This window comes from Heterodontus francisci, chromosome 3 (genome assembly GCF_036365525.1).
Source record: "Heterodontus francisci isolate sHetFra1 chromosome 3, sHetFra1.hap1, whole genome shotgun sequence".
Taxonomy (NCBI): domain Eukaryota; kingdom Metazoa; phylum Chordata; class Chondrichthyes; order Heterodontiformes; family Heterodontidae; genus Heterodontus; species Heterodontus francisci.
The window spans coordinates 200491008-200512831 of record NC_090373.1 but is presented as its reverse complement, the minus strand read 5'-3'; the positions used below and the strand labels follow the sequence as shown (position 1 = coordinate 200512831).

The following is a 21824-nucleotide window of genomic DNA, read 5'->3' as shown; positions in this document are numbered from 1 at the left end:
TTCCCATTGCTCTGACACTGATTTACCTTCAAGTAGCTGTTTCCAGTCCATTTTTCTCAGCTGAATAAGATTGGCATTTCCCTAACTTAAAATTATTACTCTTGGTCTATCTTTGCCCTTATCCTTCAACTAAATCAAATTGAATTATGCTCACGACCCCCAAAATTATCTCCCACTGAAACTCCTTCCACCTGCCCAGATTCATTGCCTAAAACTAAGCCCAGAACTGCCCCTTCTTTTGTTGGGCTTGCTACGTACTGGCAAAAAAAGCTCTCTTGAATGCATTTGAAGAATTCTGCACCCTCTATACCATTTACACCAATTGTATCCCAGTTAATATTAGGGTAGCTGAAATCTCCTACTGTTACTGCCTTATTGCTTCTGCACTTCTCAGCAATTTCCCTACATATTTCCTCTCCTATCGCCTTTTGACTGCTCCCAGAAATATGATTGCCACTTCTTGTTCCTCAGTTCAACCTATCGAGCCTTATTTGATGATCCTTCCAGCATATCATCCCTCCTCACAGCTGTGATTGATTCTTCAACCAATATTGTGAAACCCCCCCTCCTTTTTAGCCTCCTCTCTATCTCGTCTGAAAACCTTGTAACCAGGAATGTTGACATTCCTGCCCTTCTTTAAGTCATGTTTCAGTAAAAGATATGACATCACACTTAAAAGTATCTATCTTGCATTGGACATTTACTGGTTTGGAAAGTGCTTTACATGGCAGCGCAGCAGTAGTGCCCTTTTTTTATGCTTTCACAGGATGTGAGCGTCACTGGCCAGGCCAGCATTTATTGCCCATCCCTAACTGCCCTTGAGAAGGTGGTGGTGAGCCGCCTTCTTGAACTGCTGCAGTCCATGTGAGGTAGGTACACCCACAGTGCTGTTAGGAAGGGAGTTCCAGGATTTTGACCCAGCGACAGTGAAGGAACAGCGATGTAGTTCCAAGTCAGGATAGTGTGTGACTCGGAGGGGAACTTGCAGGTGGTGGTGTTCCCATGTATCTGTTGCCCTTGTGCTTCTAGGTGGTAGAGGTTAGGGGTTGGAAAGTGCTGTCAAAGGAGCCTTGGTGAGTTGCTGCAATGCATCTTGTAGATGGTACACACTGCTGCCACTGTGCATTGCTGATGAAGGGAGCGAATGTTGAAGGTGGTGTATGGGGTACCAATCAAGCAAGCTGCTTTGTCCTGGATGGTATTGAGGTTCTAGAGTGTTATTGGAACTGCATTCATCCAGGCAAGTGGAGAGTATTCCATCACACTCCTTATTTGTGCCTTTGTGCATGGAGTACAGGCTTTGTAGAGTCAGGAGGTGGGTTACTCACCACAGAATTCCCAGCCTCTGACCTGCTCTTGTAGCCACAGTACTTATATAGTTGGTCCAGTTCAGTTTCTAGTCAGTGATAACCCCCAGGTTCCAGTCCTACTCAGGACCCCTCCCCCAACTCTTTTTCCGGTACATGAATGACTGTTTCAGTGCCGTTTCCTGCTCCCTCCCCGAACTGGAAAACTTTATCAACTTTGCTTCCAATTTCCAACCTTCTCTCACCTTTACTTGGTCCATCTCCGACACTTCCCATCCCTTCCTCGACTTCTCTGTCTCCATCTCTGAGGATAAACTGTCTACTAATATCCATTATAAGCCCACCGACTCCCACAGCTACCTCGATTACACTTCTTCACACCCTGCCTCCTGTAATGACTCCATTCCATTCTCCCAGTTTCTCCGTCTCCAACACATCTGCTCTGATGATGCAACCTTCCATGACAGTGCTTCTGATATGTCTTCATTTTTCCTCAACCGAGGAAAATGCAGATTGGGTGACCACTTCGTGGAATACCTCCGCTCAGTCCTAAACAACAGGTATACCGTTTTGGATACTGTTGCGGGGGACGACTTACCAGGGGTAAGCAATGGGGTGCAGGTCTCTGGCACAGAGTCTGTCCCTGTTGCTCAGAAGGGAAAGGGGAAGAGGAGCAGAGCATTAGTCATTGGGGACTCCATAGTTAGGGGAACAGATAGGAGGTTCTGTGGGAATGAGAGAGACTCACGGTTGGTGTGTTGCCTCCCAGGTGCCAGGGTACGTGATGTCTCGGATCGTGTTTTTGGGATCCTTAAGGGGGAGGGGGAGCAGCCCCAAGTCGTGGTCCACATAGGCACCAACGACATAGGTAGGAAGAGAGATGGGGATTTAAGGCAGAAATTCAGGGAGCTAGGGTGGAAGCTTAGAGTGAGAACAAACAGAGTTGTTATCTCTGGGTTGTTGCCCGTGCCACGTGCTAGCGAAGAGAGGAATAGGGAGAGAGAGGAGTTGAACACGTGGCTGCAGGGATGGTGTAGGAGGGAGGGTTTTGGTTTCCTGGATAATTGTGGCTCTTTCTGGGGTAGGTGGGACCTCTACAAACAGGATGGTCTTCACCTGAACCAGAGGGGTACCAATATCCTGGGGGGGAGATTTGTTAGTGCTCTTCGGGGGGGTTTAAACTAAATCAGCAGGGGAATGGGAACCTAAATTGTAGTTCCAGTGTACAGGCTGTTGAGAGTAGTGAGGTAGGGGATAAGGTTACAGGGACGCAAGAGGGCACTGGCAAGCAAGAACTTGGTTTAAAGTGTGTCTACTTCAACGCCAGGAGCATCCGGAATAAGGTGGGTGAGCTTGCAGCATGGGTTGGTACCTGGGATCCTGATGTTGTGGCCATTTCGGAGACAATGGGTAGAGCAGGGGCAGGAATGGATGTTGCAGGTTCCGGGATTTAGATGTTTCAGTAAGAACAGAGAAGAGGGTAAAAGAGGGGGGGGTGTGGCATTGTTAATCAAGGAAAGTATTACAGCGGCAGAAAGGACGTTTGAGGACTCGTCTACTGAGGTAGTATGGGCCGTGGTTAGAAACAGGAGAGGAGAGGTCACCCTGTTGGGAGTTTTCTATAGACCTCCGAATAGTTCCAGAGATGTAGAGGAAAGGATAGCGAAGATGATTCTCGACAGGAGCGAGAGTAACAGGGTAGTGGTTATGGGGGACTTTAACTTTCCAAATATTGACTGGAAATACTATAGTTCGAGTACTTTAGATGGGTCTGTTTTTGTCCAGTGTGTGCAGGAGGGTTTTCTGACACAGCATGTGGACAGGCCAACCAGGGGCGATGCCACATTGGATTTGGTACTGGGTAATGAACCCGGCCAGGTGTTCGATTTAGATGTAGGTGAGCACTTTGGCGATAGTGATCACAATTCGGTTAGGTTTACCTTAGCGATGGGCAGGGACCGGTATATACTGCAGGGCAAGAATTATAGCTGGGGGAAAGGAAATTATGACGTGATTAGGCAAGATTTAGGATGTGTAGGATGGGGAAGGAAACTGCAGGGGATGGGCACAAACGAAATGTGGAGCTTATTCAAGGAGCAGCTAATGCGTGTCCTTGATAAGTATGTACCTGTCAGGCAGGGAGGAAGTTGTCGAGCGAGGGAGCCGTGGTTTATGAAAGAAGTTGAAGCGCTTGTAAAGAGGAAGAAGGCGGCTTATGTTAGGATGAGACGTGAAGGCTCAGTTAGGGCGCTTGAGAGTTACAAGCTAGCCAGGAAGGATCTAAAGGGAGGGCTAAGAAGAGCAAGGAGAGGACACGAGAAGTCATTGGCGGATAGGATCAAAGAAAACCCTAAGGCTTTCTATAGGTATATCAGGAATAAAAGAATGACTAGAGTTAGATCAGGGCCAATCAAGGATAGTAGTGGGAAGTTGTGTGTGGAATCAGAGGAGATAGGGGAAGCGTTAAATGAATATTTTTCGTCAGTATTTACAGTAGAGAAAGAAAATGTTGTCGAGGAGATTACTGAGATCCAGCCTACTAGGCTCGATGGGATTGAGATTCACAAGGAGGAGGTGTTAGCAATTTTGGAAAGTGTGAAAATAGATAAGTCCCCTGGGCCAGATGGGATTTATCCTAGGATTCTCTGGGAAGCCAGGGAGGAGATTGCAGAGCCTTTGTCCTTGATCTTTATGTCGTCATTGTCGACAGGAGAAGTGCCGGAAGACTGGAGGATAGCAAATGTTGTCCCCTTGTTCAAGAAGGGGAGTAGAGACAGCCCTGGTAATTATAGACCTGTGAGCCTTACTTCGGTTGTGGGTAAAATGTTGGAAAAGGTTATAAGAGATAGGATTTGTAATCATCTTGAAAAGAATAAGTTCATTTGCGATAGTCAGCACGGTTTTGTGAAAGGTAGGTCGTGCCTCACAAACCTTATTGAGTTTTTCGAGGTGACCAAAACAGGTGGATGAGGGTAAAGCCGTGGATGTGGTGTATATGGATTTCAGTAAGGCGTTTGATAAGGTTCCCCACGGTAGGCTATTGCAGAAAATACGTAAGTATGGGGTTGAAGGTGATTTAGAGCTTTGGATCAGAAATTGGCTAGCTGAAAGAAGACAGAGGGTGGTGGTTGATGGCAAATGTTCATCCTGGAGTTTAGTTACTAGTGGTGTACCGCAAGGTTCTGTTTTGGGGCCACTGCTGTTTGTCATTTTTATAAATGACCTGGATGAGGGTGTAGAAGGGTGGGTTAGTAAATTTGCGGATGACACGAAGGTCGGTGGAGTTGTGGATAGTGTCGAAGGGTGTTGTAGGGTACAGAGGGACATAGATAGGCTGCAGAGCTGGGCTGAGAGATGGCAAATGGAGTTTAATGCGAAGAAGTGTGAGGTGATTCACTTTGGAAGGAGTAACAGCAATGCAGAGTACTGGGCTAATGGGAAGATTCTTGGTAGTGTAGATGAGCAGAGAGATCTTGGTGTCCAGGTACATAAATCCCTGAAAGTTGCTACCCAGGTTAATAGGGCTGTTGAGAACGCATATAGTGTGTTAGCTTTTATTAGTAGGGGGATCGAGTTTCGGAGCCACGAGGTCATGATGCAGCTGTACAAAACTGGTGAGGCCGCACCTTGAGTATTGCGTGCAGTTCTGGTCACCGCATTATAGGACGGATGTGGAAGCTTTGGAAAGGGTGCAGAGGAGATTTACTAGGATGTTGCCTGGTATGGAGGGAAGGTCTTATGAGGAAAGGCTGAGGGACTTGGGGTTGTTTTCGTTAGAGAGAAGGAGGAGGAGAGGTGACTTAATAGAGACATACAAGATAATCAGAGGGTTACATAGGGTGGATAGTGAGAGTCTCTTTCCTCGGATGATGATGGCAAACACGAGGGGACATAGCTTCAAGTTGAGGGGTGATAGATATAGGACAGATGTGAGAGGTAGTTTCTTTACTCAGAGAGTAGTAAGGGCGTGGAACGCCCTGCCTGCAACAGTAGTAGACTCGCCAACTTTAAAGGCATTTAAGTGGTCATTGGATAGACATATGGATGAAAATGGAATAGTGTAGGTCAGATGGTTTCACAGGTCGGCGCAACATCGAGGGCCGAAGGGCCTGTACTGCGCTGTAATGTTCTAATTCTAAAAAAAAAAGCATGACCCTGAGCTTCCGGTTGCTTGCCATTTCAACACACACCCCTGCTCTCATGCTCATATCTCTGTCTGGGCTTACTGCAGTGAACATCAACGGAAGCTCGAGGAACAGCATCTCATTTTCTGATTTGGCATGCTACAGCCTGTCGGGCTGAACACTGAGTTCAATAATTTCCGAGCATGGCGGGCCCCCCTTTTTATTTGCAGTTATTTTTTCATTTTTCTTTTTCTTTTATGTTAGTTTGTTTCATCATTCTTTTTTTTTTTACTTTGTGCCAGCCCCCTTTTTTTTTCATGTTTGTGCTTTGGGCCAGGGCCTTTCATTTTTCTGTCCATTAACACCCTCTCTGCACTAACGCTTTGTCTTTCAGCACACCATTAACATACCATTTGTCTTTGCTCTATGACCTTCTTGTCAGTTATTCTCTGTTGTTTTGTTATCTCTTTTGTTATCTCTTGCCACCCCCCCCCCCCATTTTCTTTTCTTAAAACCTATTACATTTCTAACCTTTGCCAGTTCTGATGAAAGGTCACTGACCTGAACCATTAACTCTGCTTCTCTCTCCACAGATGCTGCCAGACCTGCTGAGTATTTCCAGCATTTCTTTTTTATAACCTCCAGGATGTTGATAGTGGGGGGATTCAGTGATGGTAATGCCATTGAATGTCAAGGGGAGATGGTTAGATTCTCTCTTGTTTGAGATGGTCATTGCCTGGCACTTGTGTTGTATGAATATAACTTGCCACTGATCAGTCCAAGCCTGAATATTGTCCAGGTCTCACTGGATCTGGACATGGGCTGCTTCAGTATCTGAGGAGTCACGAATGGTGCTGAACATTGTGTAATCATCAGCGAACATCCCCACTTCTGACCTTATGATGGAGGGAAGGTCATTGATGAAGCAGCTGAAGATGGTTGGGCCTAGGACACTACCCTGAGGGACCCCTGCAGTGTTGTCTGGCAGCAGAGATGATTGACCTGCAACAATCACAACCATCTTCCTTTGTGCTAGATATGACTCCAACCAGTGGAGAGTTTTCCCCTGATTCCCATTGACTCCATATTCCCATTTTCTTATCTATTTTCTACTTTAGTACACTGGTGTTGAATTCTTCCTCAGCAGTGAATGAAGAATTTTAAAGATCTTTGATTTAATTATTACTTTGAATTTTCAGGTCATGGTGTCCTGATAGAATTCTCTCACAAGCTCGAAACTACATTTCTGAAGCAATGGGAACAACATATGCAGAGCCGGTGATTCTAAACCTGGAGACAACCTGGGAAGAAAGCGATGTACAGACTCCTCTGATCTGCTTCCTGTCCATGGGATCTGATCCCAGCAATCAGATTGAAGGACTGGCCAAAAAGCTTGAAATTGGTATGAATACAGTCTGTGTAGTGAATACAACTGCTGCCTGTTCGCATTCCCTGTGTTTATTTAGAATATTGAACATTTGTGTACATTCACCATTCTTATATATACCAAAAGGAACCCCAGGTTGTCAATGGAGAGAATTAATATCAACAGGTCTCTTTAAGATGTTTTTGACATAACTGACATCAGGGCAGTGTCAGTGCGACTCTCTTCTGTGTTGTATAAAGGCACTTTCCCTCCGCTAACTAATCAGTTTCTTCATTTTTTATTGGCACTGTGACAACTACTATCATACTAACTGTTTTCACTGTCTTTTATTGTTTTCCCAACTACAGACAAGATGAATCGTTTATGCATTAAACCTTCAATCATGGGAAATACAAACGCCCATTATCAGGACCAGATAACTGTTTTTGCTCATTCCCAATAGCCAGCTGGAGAGCAGAATTGCATTAAAGTAGAAACAGATCACACACTTGTCTGACAGCTCCATGGCTGAAGCAAACAACATACATTGAAACATAATTAAGCCGTTCAATTTGTGCACCTCTCTTTCTTTTAGCATTCTTCATTATCTCTTTCCTGGTTCCTTCTTTCTGTCTTTCTCTTTCATCATTAGTAATTTCTCTTTCCTCTTCTCTCTCTTTCTACTGATGTAAACATTCCTTGTTTGCTGTGTTTGTTGCCTTTCTCTATCACTATTTTTTTTATTATTCATTCATGGGATGTGGCAATCGCTGACCAGGCCAGCATTTATTGCCCATCCCAAATTGCCCTTGAGAAGGTGGTGGTGAGCTGCCTTCTTGAACCACTGCAGTCCATGGGGTGTAGGTACACCCACAGTGCTGTTAGGAAGGGAGATCCAGGATTTTGACCCAGCATCAGTGAAGGAACGGTGATATAGTTCCAAGACAAGATGGTGTGTGGCTTGGAGGGGAACTTGCAGGTGGTGGTGTTCCCATGTGTCTGCTGCCCTTGTCCTTCTAGGTGTTTGCGGGTTTGGAAGGTGCTGTTGAAGGAGCCTTGGGGAGTTGCTCCAGTGCACCTTGTAGATGGTACACACTGCTGCCACTGTGCGTTGTGGTGGAGGGAGTGAATCTTGATGGTTGTGGATGGGGTGCCAATCAAGGGGGCTGCGTTATCCTGGATGGTATCAAGCTGCTGGTTGGGCCTAGGACACTACCCTGAGGAACTCCTGCAGTGATGTTCTGAGACTGAGATGATTGACCTCCAACAACCACAACCATCTTCCTTTGTGCTCGGTATGACTCCAACCAGCGGAGGGTTTTCCCCTTGATTCCCATTGACTCCAGTTTTGCCAGGACTCCTTGATGTCACACTTAGTCAAATGCTGCCTTGATGTCAAGGGCAGTCATTTTCACCTCACCTCTGGAGTTCAGCTCTTTTGTCCACGTTTGGACCAAGGCTGTAATGAAGTCAGGAGCTGAGTGGCCCTGGCGGAACCCAAACTGAGCAGGTTATTGCTTAACGAGTACTGCTTCATAGCACTGTCGACGACCCCTTCCATCACTTAGCTGATGATTGTGAGTAGATTGATAGGGCAGTAATTGGCCGGGTTGGATTTTTCCTGTTTGTAATGCACAGGACATACCTGGGCAATTTTCTACATTGCCAGGTAGATGCCAGTGTTGTAGCTGTACTGGAACAGCTTGGCTAGGGGTGCGGCAAGTTCTGGAGCACAAGTCTTCAGTACTATTGCTGGAATGTTGTCAGGGCTCATAGTGTTTGCAGTATCCAGTGCCTTCAGCCATTTCTTGATATCACATGGAGTGAATCGAATTGGCTGAAGACTGGCATCTGTGATGCTGGTGACTTCAGAAGGAATTCGAGATCGATCATCCACTGGGCACTTCTGGCTGAAGATGGATGCAAATGCTACAGCCTTGTCTTTTGCACTGATGTGCTGGTCTCCCCCATCGTTGAGGATGGGGATATTTGTGGAGTCTCCTCCTCCTGTCAGTTGTTTAATTGTCTATCACCATTCACAACTGAATGTGGCAGGACTGCAGAGCCAAGATCTGAGCTGTTGGGTATGGGATCGCTTAGCCCTGTCAATTGCATGCTGTTTCCGCAGTTTGGCATGCAAGTAGTCCTGTGTTGCTGACACTTCATTTTTAGTTATGCCTGGTGCTGCTCCTGGCATGCACTCCTGCATCTTCATTGAACCAGGATTGGTCCCCTGGCTTGATGGTAATAGTGGAGTGGGGGATATACCAGGCCATGAGGTTATAGGTTGTGGTTGAATATAACAGCACCTCATGGATGCCAGGTTTTGTGTTTTGAAATCTGTTCGAAATCTATCCCATTTAGCATGGTGGTCGTGCCACACAACACGATGGAGGGTACCCTCAATGTGAAGATGGCACTTCGTCTCCTCAAGGACTGCGCGGTGGTCGCTCCTACCAATACAGATGCATCTGCGGCAGGCAGATTGGTGAGGACGGTGCCAAGTATGTTTTTCCCTCTTGTTGGTTCCCTCACCACCTGCCACAGACCTGGTCTAGCAGCTATGTCCATTAGGACTCTGCCAGCTCAGTCAGTAGTGGTGCTACTGAGCCACTCTTGATGATGGACATTGAAATCACCCACCCAGAGTACATTCTGCACCCTTGCCACCCTCAGTGCTTCTTCCAATTTGTGTTCAACACGGAGAAGCACTAATTCATCAGCTGAGAGGCAGCTGGGGTAGGTGGTAGGTGGTAATCAGTAGGAGGTTTACTTGTCCATGTTTGACCTGATGCTATGAGACTTCATGGGGTCCAGAGTCAATGTTGAAGTCTCCCAGGGCAACTCCCTCACGACTGTATACCACTGTGCCACCACCTCCGGTGGGACAGGACATACCCATGGTTGGTGACGGCAGTGTCTGGGACATTGTCCGCAGGGTATCATTCCGTGAGTATGACTATGACAGGCTGTTGCTTGACTAGTCTGTGGGACAGCTCTCCCAATTTTGGCACAAGCTCCCAGATGTTAGTAAGGAGAACTTTGCTGGGTTTGCTGTTGTTGTTTCCAGTTCTTAAGCCAATGCCTGTGGTTCTGGAGTCACATGTAGGCCAGACTAGGTAAGGACGGCAATCAACTAGATTAGATTTTAATTCCAGATTTATTAATTGAATTCAAATTTCACCAAATGCCATGGTGGGATTTGAACCCATGTCCCCAGAGTATTAGGCTGGGGCTCTGGGTTACTCGTCGAGTGACATGACCACTACACCACTGCCTCCCTATTATTGGGAATAGTTGGTGAAAGGCCAAAACAGATCAAGGACAGATTTTCCTTCCCACCTCCACAACATTAAATGGGAGCAGCCGACCTGTCCACCCACAAGCTCATTAGGACTTCCATGGCCCATCCCTGGCAGAGCCTGGGATGAGATGAGAGTGTAGGCCTCTCAGGCCTGCAGCTGCATCTTGGGCTTCAGACTGGCACCTTCTGGCTTCCGACGGAGATTGGGAACCAGCAGCTCCCAATTCTATCCTCTACATCCTGAAATTTGAATAAATGTTCTTTTTTTTAAAGACTCTGATATGCACCCTGGAGCCTTGCGCAAAGCACCATATTTTCCAGTGCTCCTGCCCAGCCAGTGAGTGAATGGGAAAATGAGGTGGGAGGTTGGAAATGGTTTCATTATTCCATCTGGCCTGAGCTGTTCTTATGAAAGGAGAGTAGAGATTCATCTCACTGGGGATTCCTCAAATTTCATGAGTTTTGTTCACTGGGGGTTGGACCTCAGGTCATCAGTAGCAAAACCCTTTGGATAGAATTTTACTATTTTAGTGACTGCAGTTGTATTTGTGTTGTATAATTAAAATGTAATGCTGAGAAAAGCTCTGTGTAAAGGGTAACTGATGTGCCTTCTTTAGATTGTAGGGCAATATCCATGGGTCAGGGACAAGAAGTTCATGCCAGAAAGTTAGTGGCGATGTCGATGCAGCAGGTTAGTAAAAATATATCAATGTTAGTAAATCATAAATAAATTTTATGTCATGTCAGCCACTTTCCATTTTCAATATTCCAAAGATTTTCATTAACATTGTACTCATTAAGGCGAGGAATATTTGTCCTCCTGTCTTGAATTCAGTATCAAATTCAAGGACTCTCAGTTAGGAAGAGCACCTCTGAGTCAAAAGGTTGTTTGTTCAAGTCCCACTTCAGGATTTGAGTACATGCCAGTGTCTGACAGTGGCTGACATGCCAGTGCAGAACTGAAAGTGCTGTTGTTTGGATGAGACATTAAACCAAGGACCTATTTGCCCTCTCAGGGTACTTTGAAGAGGAGCAGTGGGATCCTGACCAATATTTATTCCTCAATCAACGTCACAAAATAAACTGATTATCTGGTCATTTTCACATTGCTGTTTGTGGAAAGTTGATGTGCATAAATTGCTGCATTTCCTACGTTACTTCAGTGATTACATGTCAAAAGTACTTCATTGGCCGCAAAGCGCTGTGGGACATCCTGTGGCCTTGAAAGACGTCATATAAATGCAAATCCTTTTTTACTCCCCTGCTGCAGAACGTGTTGAAAAATAGCAGGTGAATTGCTGTGAATTTAGACTCACAAAAACTACCCTCAGATTGAATACAGACTACTTTATGGTGCAATATACTTTAACTTAAGCCTCTTTTAATTTTTAAATGGCATCTAACTGAAGGCTGAAATAATTATTGCCCTTTTGCACCACAAGGTGCAGGAGGTTTCGAGTGGATTTGAGGAATAAGTGGGTTGAGCACAGGGTAGCAGCAGCTCATGTTATGTGTGGAGCCCAGAGGTGCAATCCTGTTTAGGACCTCTAACCTTTCACTGCCTGTTGCAACTAGGTGGAGCATGTATGGTGCACGCTTCGTCCAGTTGTCCCTCGAAATTACATTTTTTTAAATTCATTCATGGGATGTGGGTGTTTATGCCCATCCCTAATTGTCCTTGAGAAGGCGATGGTGAGCTGCCTTCTTGAACCGCTGCAGTCCATGTGGGGTAGGTACACCCACAGTGCTGTTAGGAAGGGAGTTCCAGGATTTTGACAGTGAAGGAACGGCGATATATTTCCAAGTCAGGATGGTGTGTGACTTGGAGGGGAACTTGCAGGTGGTGGTGTTCCCATGCATGTGCTTCATAGGATTCCAATTACCAGACAGCAATAAGGCTCCTGTCTGATTTAGGTGAGTGTCTAGTCCAGTATCATTGGATAGAATTTTATGGGCATCCCCCCGCAATGAGCAGGCGGGGGGGAGCTTTAAAATTGAGTGGGAGGTGAGGGGGCCATTCCTGACGCCTTCCCACTCCTGCTACAATTTTACATGGTTGGCACTGTTGTTCAGCAGGGAGGCACAAAGCGCAGAAGAGCAATAGTTATAGGGGACTCTATAGTCAGGGGCACAGATAGGCGCTTCTGTGGACGTGAAAGAGACTCCAGGAAGGTATGTTGCCTCCCTGGTGCCAGGGTCAAGGATGTCTCTGAACGGACAGAGGGCATTCTGAAGGGGGAGGGTGAACAGCCAGAGGTTGTGGTACACATCGGTACCAACGACATAGGCAGGAAGAGTGATGAGGTCCTGCAGGGGGAGTTTAGGGAGTTTGGCAGCAAATTAAAAAACAGGACCTCTAGGGTTGTAATCTTGGGATTACCCCCTGTGCCACGTGCCAGTGAGGCTAGAAATAGGAAGATAGTGCAGCTAAACACGTGGCTGAGCAGCTGGTGTAGAAGGGAGGGTTTCAGATATCTGGACCATTGGGCACTCTTCAGGGACGAATGGGACCTGTACAAGAAGGACGGGTTGCATCTAAACTGGAAGGGCACTAATATCCTGGCTGCAAGGTTTGCTAGCGTCACTCGGGAGGGTTTAAACTAGTGTGGCAGGGGGGTGGGAACCAGAGCAGTAGGACAGCCAGTGAAGTAAATGAGGAGGGCATAGTAAATAAGGCCAGTAGGACGAAGAGGAAGAGCAGGCAGGGAGATGTTGCGGAGCACAGCGGGACTGGTGGTCTGAAGTGCATTTGTTTCAATGCGAGAAGTATTACAGGTAAGGCAGATGAACTTAGAGCTTGGATTAGTACTTGGAAATATGATGTTGTTGCTATTACAGAGACTTGGTTGAGGGAAGGGCAGGATTGGCAGCTAAATGTTCCAGGTTTTCAAAGATTCAGGCGGGATAGAGGGGGATGTAAAAGGGGTGGGGGAGTTGCATTACTGGTTAAGGAGAATATCACAGCTGTACTGCGGGAGGACACCTCAGAGGGGTCATGCAGCGAGGCAATATGGGTGGAGCTCAGGAATAGGAAGGGTGCAGTCACGATGTTGGGGGTTTACTACAGGCCTCCCAACAGCCAGCGGGAGGTAGAGGAGGAGATATGTAGACAGATTTTGGAAAGATGTAAAGGTAACAGGGTTGTAGTGGTGGGTGATTTTAACTTCCCCGATATTGACTGGGACTCACTTAGTGCTAGGGGCTTGGATGGGGCAGAATTTGTAAGGAGCATCCAGGAGGGCTTCTTGAAACAATATGTAGATAGTCCAACTAGGGATGGGGCCATTCTGGACCTGGTATTGGGGAATGAGCCCGGCCAGGTGGTCGAAGTTTCAGTGGGGGGGCATTTCGGGAGCAGTGACCATAATTCCATAAGTTTTAAAGTACTTGTGGATAAGGATAAGAGTAGTCCTCGGGTGAAGGTGCTAAATTGGGGGAAGGCTAATTATAACAAAGTTAGGCAGGAACTGAAGAATTTAGATTGGGGGCGGCTGTTTGAGGGTAAATCAACATCTGACATGTGGGAGTCTTTCAAACGTCAGCTGATTACAATCCAGGACCAGCATGTTCCTGTGAGGAAGAAGGACAAGTTTGGCAAGTTTCGGGAAGCTTGGATAACATGGGATATTGTGAGCCTAGTCAAAAAGAAAAAGGAAGCATTTGTAAGGGCTGGAAGGCTAGGAACAGATGAAGCACTTGAGGAATATAAAGACAGTAGGAAGGAACTTAAGCAAGGAGTTAGGAGGGCTAAAAGGGGTCATGAAAAGTCATTGGCAAACAGGATTAAGGAAAATCCCAAGGCTTTTTATACATATATAAAGAGCAAGAGGGTAACCAGGGAAAGGGTTGGCCCACTCAAGGACAGAGATGGGAATCTATGCGTGGAGCCAGAGGAAATGGGCGAGGTGCTAAATGAGTACTTTGCATCAGTATTCACCAAGGAGAAGGACTTGGTGGATGATGAGCCGAGGGAAGGGAGTGCAGATAGTCTCAGTCATCTCATTATCAAAAAGGAGGAGGTGTTGGGTGTCTTGCAAAGCATTAAGGTAGATAAGTCCCAAGGGCCTGATGGGATCTACCCTGGAATACTGAGGGAAGCAAGGGAAGAAATTGCTGGGGTCTTGACAGAAATCTTTGCATCCTCATTGGCTACAGGTGACGTCCCAGAGGACTGGAGAATAGCCAATGTTGTTCCTTTGCTTAAGAAGGGTGGCAAGGATAATCCAGGAAATTATAGGCCGGTGAGCCTTACGTCAGTGGTAGGGAAACTATTAGAGAGGATTCTTCGGGACAGGATTTACTCCCATTTGGAAACAAACAAACTTATTAGCGAGAGACAGCATGGTTTTGTGAAGGGGGGGTCGTGTCTTACTAATTTGATTGAGTTTTTTGAGGAAGTGACGAAGATGATTGATGAGGGAAGGGCGGTGGATGTTGTCTATATGGACTTTAGTAAAGCCTTTGACAAGGTCCCGCATGGCAGACTGGTGCAAAAGGTGAAGTCACACGGGATCAGAGGTGAGCTGGCAAGATGGATACAGAACTGGCTCGGTCACAGAAGACAGAGGGTAACAGTGGATGGGTGTTTTTCTGAATGGAGGGATGTGACTAGTGGTGTTCCGCAGGGATCAGTGCTGGCACCTTTGCTGATTGTAGAAGATATAAATGATTTGGAGGAAAATGTAGCTGGTCTGATTAGTAAGTTTGCGGACGACACAAAGGTTGGTGGAGTTGCGGATAATGATGAGGATTGTCAGAGGATACAGCAAGATATAGATCGGTTGGAGACTTGGGCAGAGAAATGGCAGATGGAGTTTAATCCGGACAAATGTGAGGTAATGCATTTTGGAAGGTCTGATGCAGGTCAGTAAATGGCAGAACCCTTAGGAAAATTGACAGGCAGAGAGATCTGGGCGTACAGGTCCACTGGTCACTGAAAGTGGCAGCGCAGGTGGATAAGGTAGTCAAGAAGGCATACGGCATGCTTGCCTTCATCGGTCGGGGCATAGAGTATAAAAATTAACAAGTCATGTTGCAGCTGTACAGAACCTTAGTTAGGCCACACTTAGAATATTGCTTGCAATTCTGGTCGCCACACTACCAGAAGGACGTGGAGGCTTTGGAGAGGGTACAGAGGAGGTTTACCAGGATGTTGCCTGGTCTGGAGGGCATTGGCTATGAGGAGAGGTTGGAAAAACTCGGATTGTTTTCACTGGAACGACGGAGGTGGAAGGGCGACATGATAGAGGCTTACAAAGTTATAAGCGGCATGGACAGAGTGGATAGTCAGAAGCTTTTTCCCAGGGTGGAAGAGTCAGTTACTAGGGGACATAGGTTTAAGGTGTGAGGGGCAAAGTTTAGAGGGGATGTGCGAGGCAAGTTTTTTACACAGTGGGTGGTGAGTGCCTGGAACTTGCTGCCAGGGGAGGTGGTGGAAGCAGATACGATAGCGACGTTTAAGAGACACCTTGACAAATATATGAATAGGAAGGGAATAGAGGGATATGGGCCCCGGAAGTGCAGAAGTTGTTAGTTTCGGCAGGCATCAAGATCGGCGCAGGCTTGGAGGGCCGAATGGCCTGTTCCTGTGCTGTACTGTTCTTTGTTCTTTTTGGGGCGGCGGCAGTGAGAAACCGGCCATCTGCCACAGGCCAAGCAAGGCCCTAAAGTGGCCAATTAACTGCCACTTAAGGGCCTCCTCACGCTGCCAATGGTATTTTACCCATGGTGGCTGGACGGCAAAAGTCCCAAGAATGCCACCAGGTAAAACCTGGAGGCCTTATTACGGGCTGTGGGAAGGATCCTCCTGACCGGCAGCCTGTTCTCCACAGATGGGCCCCCCCCACAACCAATGCCCCCTCCGCACAACACCCCCACTGCCCCAATCCACCCCTCTTGCCATGCCAGGACCCGGCCGATTATCCCCAGTGAGGTCCCAAAAACTTGCCTTAGTTCCGGGGCCATCCTTCCTCTTGCTTCTCTTGTTTGGGCTGTAGTCCCAGCTCTGGCCCCCGCTCCCAGTGGCACTGCTGTGACTAAGTGCTGCCGATCCGCTAATTGGCCGGCAGCTCCATTTGGCAGGATTTCCTGCCTCAAGGAGGTGAAAGTCCTGCCCAAGACCAATTAAGGGCCTGGGGAGCAAAAAGTCCCAGTGGAGGCGGGCTCACCCCCAACTTTTCAGCCAGTGGGCGGAGCCTCCCACCCAAAGTAAAATTCCAGCCATTGAATATCGAATGGTTACAGCACAGAAGGAGACCATTCTGCTCACTGAGTGTGTGATGGTCCTCTGCAAGAACAGTTTTAGCTCGTCCCATTCACCCACCCTTTCCCCATAGCCCTGCAAATGTTTCCCCTTCAGGTGCTTATCGAATTCCTTTTTGAAAGCCATGGTTGAATTTGCCTCCACCACCTTATAAGGCAGTGCATTCCAGAACGTAACCACTCGCTGCGTAAAAAGGTATTTCCTCAAATTGCCATTGTTTCTTTTGTCAATCATTTTAAATCGGTGTCCTTTGATTCTCAACCCTTCCACCAATGGGGACAGTTTCTCCCTATTTACTCTATCCAGAGCGCTCATGATTTTAACACTTCTATCAAATCTTTTCAAAACCTTCTCTTCTCAAAGGAGAACCTCAGCTTCTCCAATCTCTTGATGCAACTGAAGTCCCTCATCCCTGGAACCATTCTAGTAAATCTTTTCCGTGCCATCTCTAAAGCCTTCACATCCTGCCAAAAGTGTGGTGCCCAGAATTGAGGTGAAACCAGTATTTTACAAAGGTTCATCATAACTTCCTTTATTTTGTACTCTATGCTTAAACGTATAAAGTCCAGGATCCCATATGCCTTTTAAACCACTATCTTAACCTGCCCTGCTACCTTCAACGATTTGTGCACATATACCCCCCATTAGATCTCTCTATTCCTCCACCTGCTTTGTAATTGTACCCTTTCGTTTAAGTTGCCTCTCTTTGTTCTCCCCACCAAAATGTATCATTTTACACATAACCTGTATTAAATTTCATCTGCTATATGTTCACCCATTCCACCAGCCTGTCTATAGATCTCATAGAAAACTTTTCACACAGAAGGAGGCCATTCAGGCCATCATGTCCATGCCGGTCAATGAAGAGCAGCCTAATCTCACCTTCCAAGTACTTTTCAAATGTGGTCAGTGTTTCTGCCACTACCACCTTTTCAGGTAGTGATTGAGGTGCCTATCACCCTTGAGTTGAAAAAAATGTTTCCTCATCTCCTCTCTAATCCTTCAGCAATTACTTTAAGTGTATGGCCCTTAGTTTCTGACTCCTCTGCCAAGGTAAATAGGTCATCCCGATTTACTCTATCTCTGCCCATCATAATTTTATACACATCAATTGAGTCACCTCTCAGCCTCTTCTAAGAAAAACAACACCGGCCTATCTAAACTTTCCTCACAGCTAAAGTTTTCCAGGCCTGCCAATATGCTCGTAAATCTCCTCTGCACACTCTCCAGTGCAATTACATCTTTCCTCTAATGTGGTGACCAGAACTATACACAGTACTCCAGTTGTGGTCTCACTAATGTTGGATAGAGTTCCAGCAAAATCTTCCTGCTCTTATCTTTTATATCCCAGCAAATAAAGGAAAGTAAGCCATTTGACTTTTTGACCACCTTATTGATCCTGTCCTGCTACCTTTAAGAATCTGTGAACATATACTCCAAGGTCCCTCAATTCTTCTTCACAACTCAGTATCCTCCCACTTATTGTGCATTCCCTTGACTTGTTACACCCCCTAAAATGCATTACCTCATACTTCTCCAGATTGAAATCCATTTTGTATTTTTCTGCCCAACTGTCCAGGCCATCAATATCTTCCTGCAGTTTGAAATTTTCCTCCTCACAGTAAACCACAAGGCCAATTTTTGTAACAACTGCAAACCTCTTTATCACATTCCCTAGATTTGAATCTATACTGCTCCACTGTCGCCCTTATCATTGACACTGCTCCACTGTCGGCCTGATCCTTGACACTGCTCCACTGTCGGCCTGATCCTTTACACTGCTCCACTGTCGGCCTGATCCTTTACACTGCTCCACTGTCGGCCTGATCCTTTATACTGCTCCACTGTCGGCCTGATCCTTTACACTGCTCCACTGTCGGCCTGATCCTTTATAGAGCTCCACTGTCGCCTGATCATTGACACTGCTCCACTGTCGGCCTGATCCTTGACACTGCTCCACTGTCGGCCTGATCCTTTACACTGCTCCACTGTCGGCCTGATCCTTTATACTGCTCCACTGTCGGCCTGATCCTTTATACTGCTCCACTGTCGGCCTGATCCTTTATAGCGCTCCACTGTCGCCTGATCATTTACACTGCTCCACTGACAGCCTTGTCCTTTATATTGCTCCTGTGTCAGCCTGATCCTTTATACTGCTCCACTGTCGGCCTGATCATTTATACTGCTCCACTGTCAGCCTGATCATTTACATTGCTCCACTGTCGGCCTGATCATTTACATTGCTCCACTGTCGGCCTGATCCTTTATAGAGCTCCACAGTCGCCTGATCGTTTACACTGCTCCACCGTCAGCCTTGTCCTTTATACTGCTCCACCGTCAGCCTTGTACTTTATACTGCTCCACCGTCAGCCTTGTCCTTTATACTGCTCCACGGTCAGCCTTGTCCTTTATACTGCTCCACCGTCAGCCTTGTCCTTCATACTGCTTCACCGTCAGCCTTGTCGTTTATACTGCTCCACCGTCAGCCTTGTACTTTATACTGCTCCACCGTCAGCCTTGTACTTTATACTGCTCCACCGTCAGCCTTGTCCTTTATACTGCTCCACCGTCAGCCTTGTACTTTATACTGCTTCACCGTCAGCCTTGTCCTTCATACTGCTTCACCGTCAGCCTTGTCGTTTATAATGCTCCACCGTCAGCCTTGTCCTTTATACTGCTCCACCGTCAGCCTGATCCTTTATACTGCTCCACCGTCAGCCTTGTCCATTATACTGCTCCACCGTCAGCCTTGTCCATTATACTGCTTCACCGTCAGCCTTGTCCTTTATACTGCTTCACCGTCAGCCTTGTCGTTTCTACTGCTTCACCGTCAGCCTTGTCCTTTATACTGCTCCACCGTCAGCCTTGTCCATTATACTGCTTCACCGTCAGCCTTGTCCATTATACTGCTTCACCGTCAGCCTTGTCCTTTATACTGCTCCACCGTCAGCCTTGTCCTTTATACTGCTCCACTGACATTATTGTCCTTTATGCTGCTCCACCGTCAGCCTTGTCCTTTATACTGCTCTACTGACAGGTGTGTCCTTTATACTGCTCAATTGACAGCCTGATCCTTTATACTGCTCCACCGTCAGCCTTGTCCTTTATACTGCTCCATTGACAGCCTGATCCTTTATGCTGCTCCACCGTCAGCCTTGTCCTTTATATTGCTCCACTGACAGCCTTGTCCTTTATACTGCTCCATTGACAGCCTGATCCTTTATACTGCTCCACCGTCAGCCTTGTCCTTTATACTGCTCCATTGACAGCCTGATCCTTTATGCTGCTCCACCGTCAGCCTTGTCCTTTATATTGCTCCACTGTCAGCCTTGTCCTTTATACTGCTCCACCGTCAGCCTTGACCTTTATACAGCTCCACTGACAGCCTTGTCCTTTATACTGCTCCACCGTCAGCCTTGTCCTTTATATTGCTCCACTGTCAGCCTTGTCCTTTATACTGCTCCACTGACAGCCTTGTCCTTTATACTGCTCCACCGTCAGCCTTGTCCTTTATACAGCTCCACTGACAGCCTTGTCCTTTATACTGCTCCACCGTCAGCCTTGACCTTTATACAGCTCCACTGACAGCCTTGTCCTTTATACTGCTCCACCGTCAGCCTTGTCCTTTATATTGCTCCACTGTCAGCCTTGTCCTTTATACTGCTCCACTGACAGCCTTGTCCTTTATACTGCTCCACCGTCAGCCTTGTCCTTTATACAGCTCCACTGACAGCCTTGTCCTTTATTCTGCTCCACTGACAGCCTGATCCTTTACACTGCCCCACTGTCAGGCTTGTCCTTTATTCTGCTCCACTGACAGCCTGATCCTTTACACTGTCCCACTGTCAGGCTTGTCCTTTATACAGCTCCACTGACAGCCTTGTCCTTTATTCTGCTCCACTGACAGCCTGATCCTTTACACTGCCCCACTGTCAGGCTTGTCCTTTATTCTGCTCCACTGACAGCCTGATCCTTTACACTGTCCCACTGTCAGGCTTGTCCTTTATACTGCTCCACTGACAGCCTGATCCTTTACACTGCCCCACTGTCAGGCTTGTCCTTTATTCTGCTCCACTGACAGCCTGATCCTTTACACTGTCCCACTGTCAGGCTTGTCCTTTATTCTGCTCCACTGACAGCCTGATCCTTTACACTGTCCCACTGTCAGGCTTGTCTTTTATGTTGCTCCACTGACAGCCTTGTACTTTACACTGCTCCACTGACAGCCTGATCCTTTGTACTGCTCCACTGACAGCCTTTTCCTTTATACTGCTCCACTGACAGCCTTGTCCTTTATACTGCTCCACTGACAGCCTTTTCCTTCATACTGCTCCACTGACAGCCTTGTCCTTTATACTGCTCCAGTGTCAGCCTGATCCTTTATATTGCTCCACCGTCAGCCTTGTCCTTTATAATGCTCCACTGACAGCCTTGTCCTTTATATTGCTCCACTGTCAGCCTTGTCCTTTACACTGCTCCACTGACAGCCTTGTCCTTTACACTGCTCCACTGACATTAGTGTCCTTTATACTGCTCCACTGTCAGCCTTGTCCTTCACACTGCTCCAGTGACAATCGTGTCCTTTATACTGCTCCACTGTCAGCCTTGTCCTTTATACTGCTCCACTGTCAGCCTTGTCCTTTACACTGCTCCACTGACATTAGTGTCCTTTATACTGCTCCACTGTCAGCCTTGTCCTTTCTACTGCTCCACTGACAGCCTTGTCCTTTACACTGCTCCACTGACATTAGTGTCCTTTATACTGCTCCACTGTCAGCCTTGTCCTTTATACTGCTCCACTGTCAGCCTTGTCCTTTATACTGCTCCACCGTCAGCCTTGTCCTTTATACAGCTCCACTGACAGCCTTGTCCTTCATACTGCTCCACTGACAGCCTGATCCTTTATACTGCTCCACTGTCAGCCTTGTCCTTTATACTGCTCCACTGACAGCCTTGTCCTTCATACTGCTCCACTGTCAGCCTTGTCCTTTACACTGCTCCACTGACATTAGTGTCCTTTATATTGCTCCACTGACAGCCTTGTCCTTTATATTGCTCCACCGTCAGCCTTGTCCTTTATACTGCTCCACAGTCAGCCTTGTCCTTTATACTGCTCCACTGACAGCCTTCTCCTTTATATTGCTCCACTGTCAGCCTGGTCCTTTATACAGCTCCACTGACAGCCTGATCCTTTATACTGCTCCACCGTCAGCCTTGTCCTTTACACTGCTCCACTGTCAGCCTTGTCCTTTATAATAAAAGCAAAATACTGCGGATGCTGGAAATCTGAAACAAAAACAAGAAATGCTGGATTCACTCAGCAGGTCTGGCAGCATCTGTGGAAAGAGAAGCAGAGTTAACATTTCGGGTCAGTGACCCTTCTTCGGAACTGACAAATATTAGAAAAGTCACAGATTATAAACAAGTGAGGTGGGGGTTGGGCAAGAGATAACAAAGGAGA

General features: G+C 46.9%; 1 protein-coding gene across 1 annotated transcript in view; it reads left to right on the top strand.

Annotated features, from left to right (window-relative positions):
• Positions 1-21824, top strand: part of LOC137367179 (dynein axonemal heavy chain 8-like) — a 2062041-nt gene that overhangs the window by 1873743 nt on the left and 166474 nt on the right. The window contains exons 107-108 of the mRNA XM_068028615.1: positions 6631-6833; positions 10719-10792. Of these exons, the coding sequence (XP_067884716.1) occupies positions 6631-6833; positions 10719-10792 (277 nt within the window). The remainder of the gene's footprint in view (positions 1-6630; positions 6834-10718; positions 10793-21824) is intronic.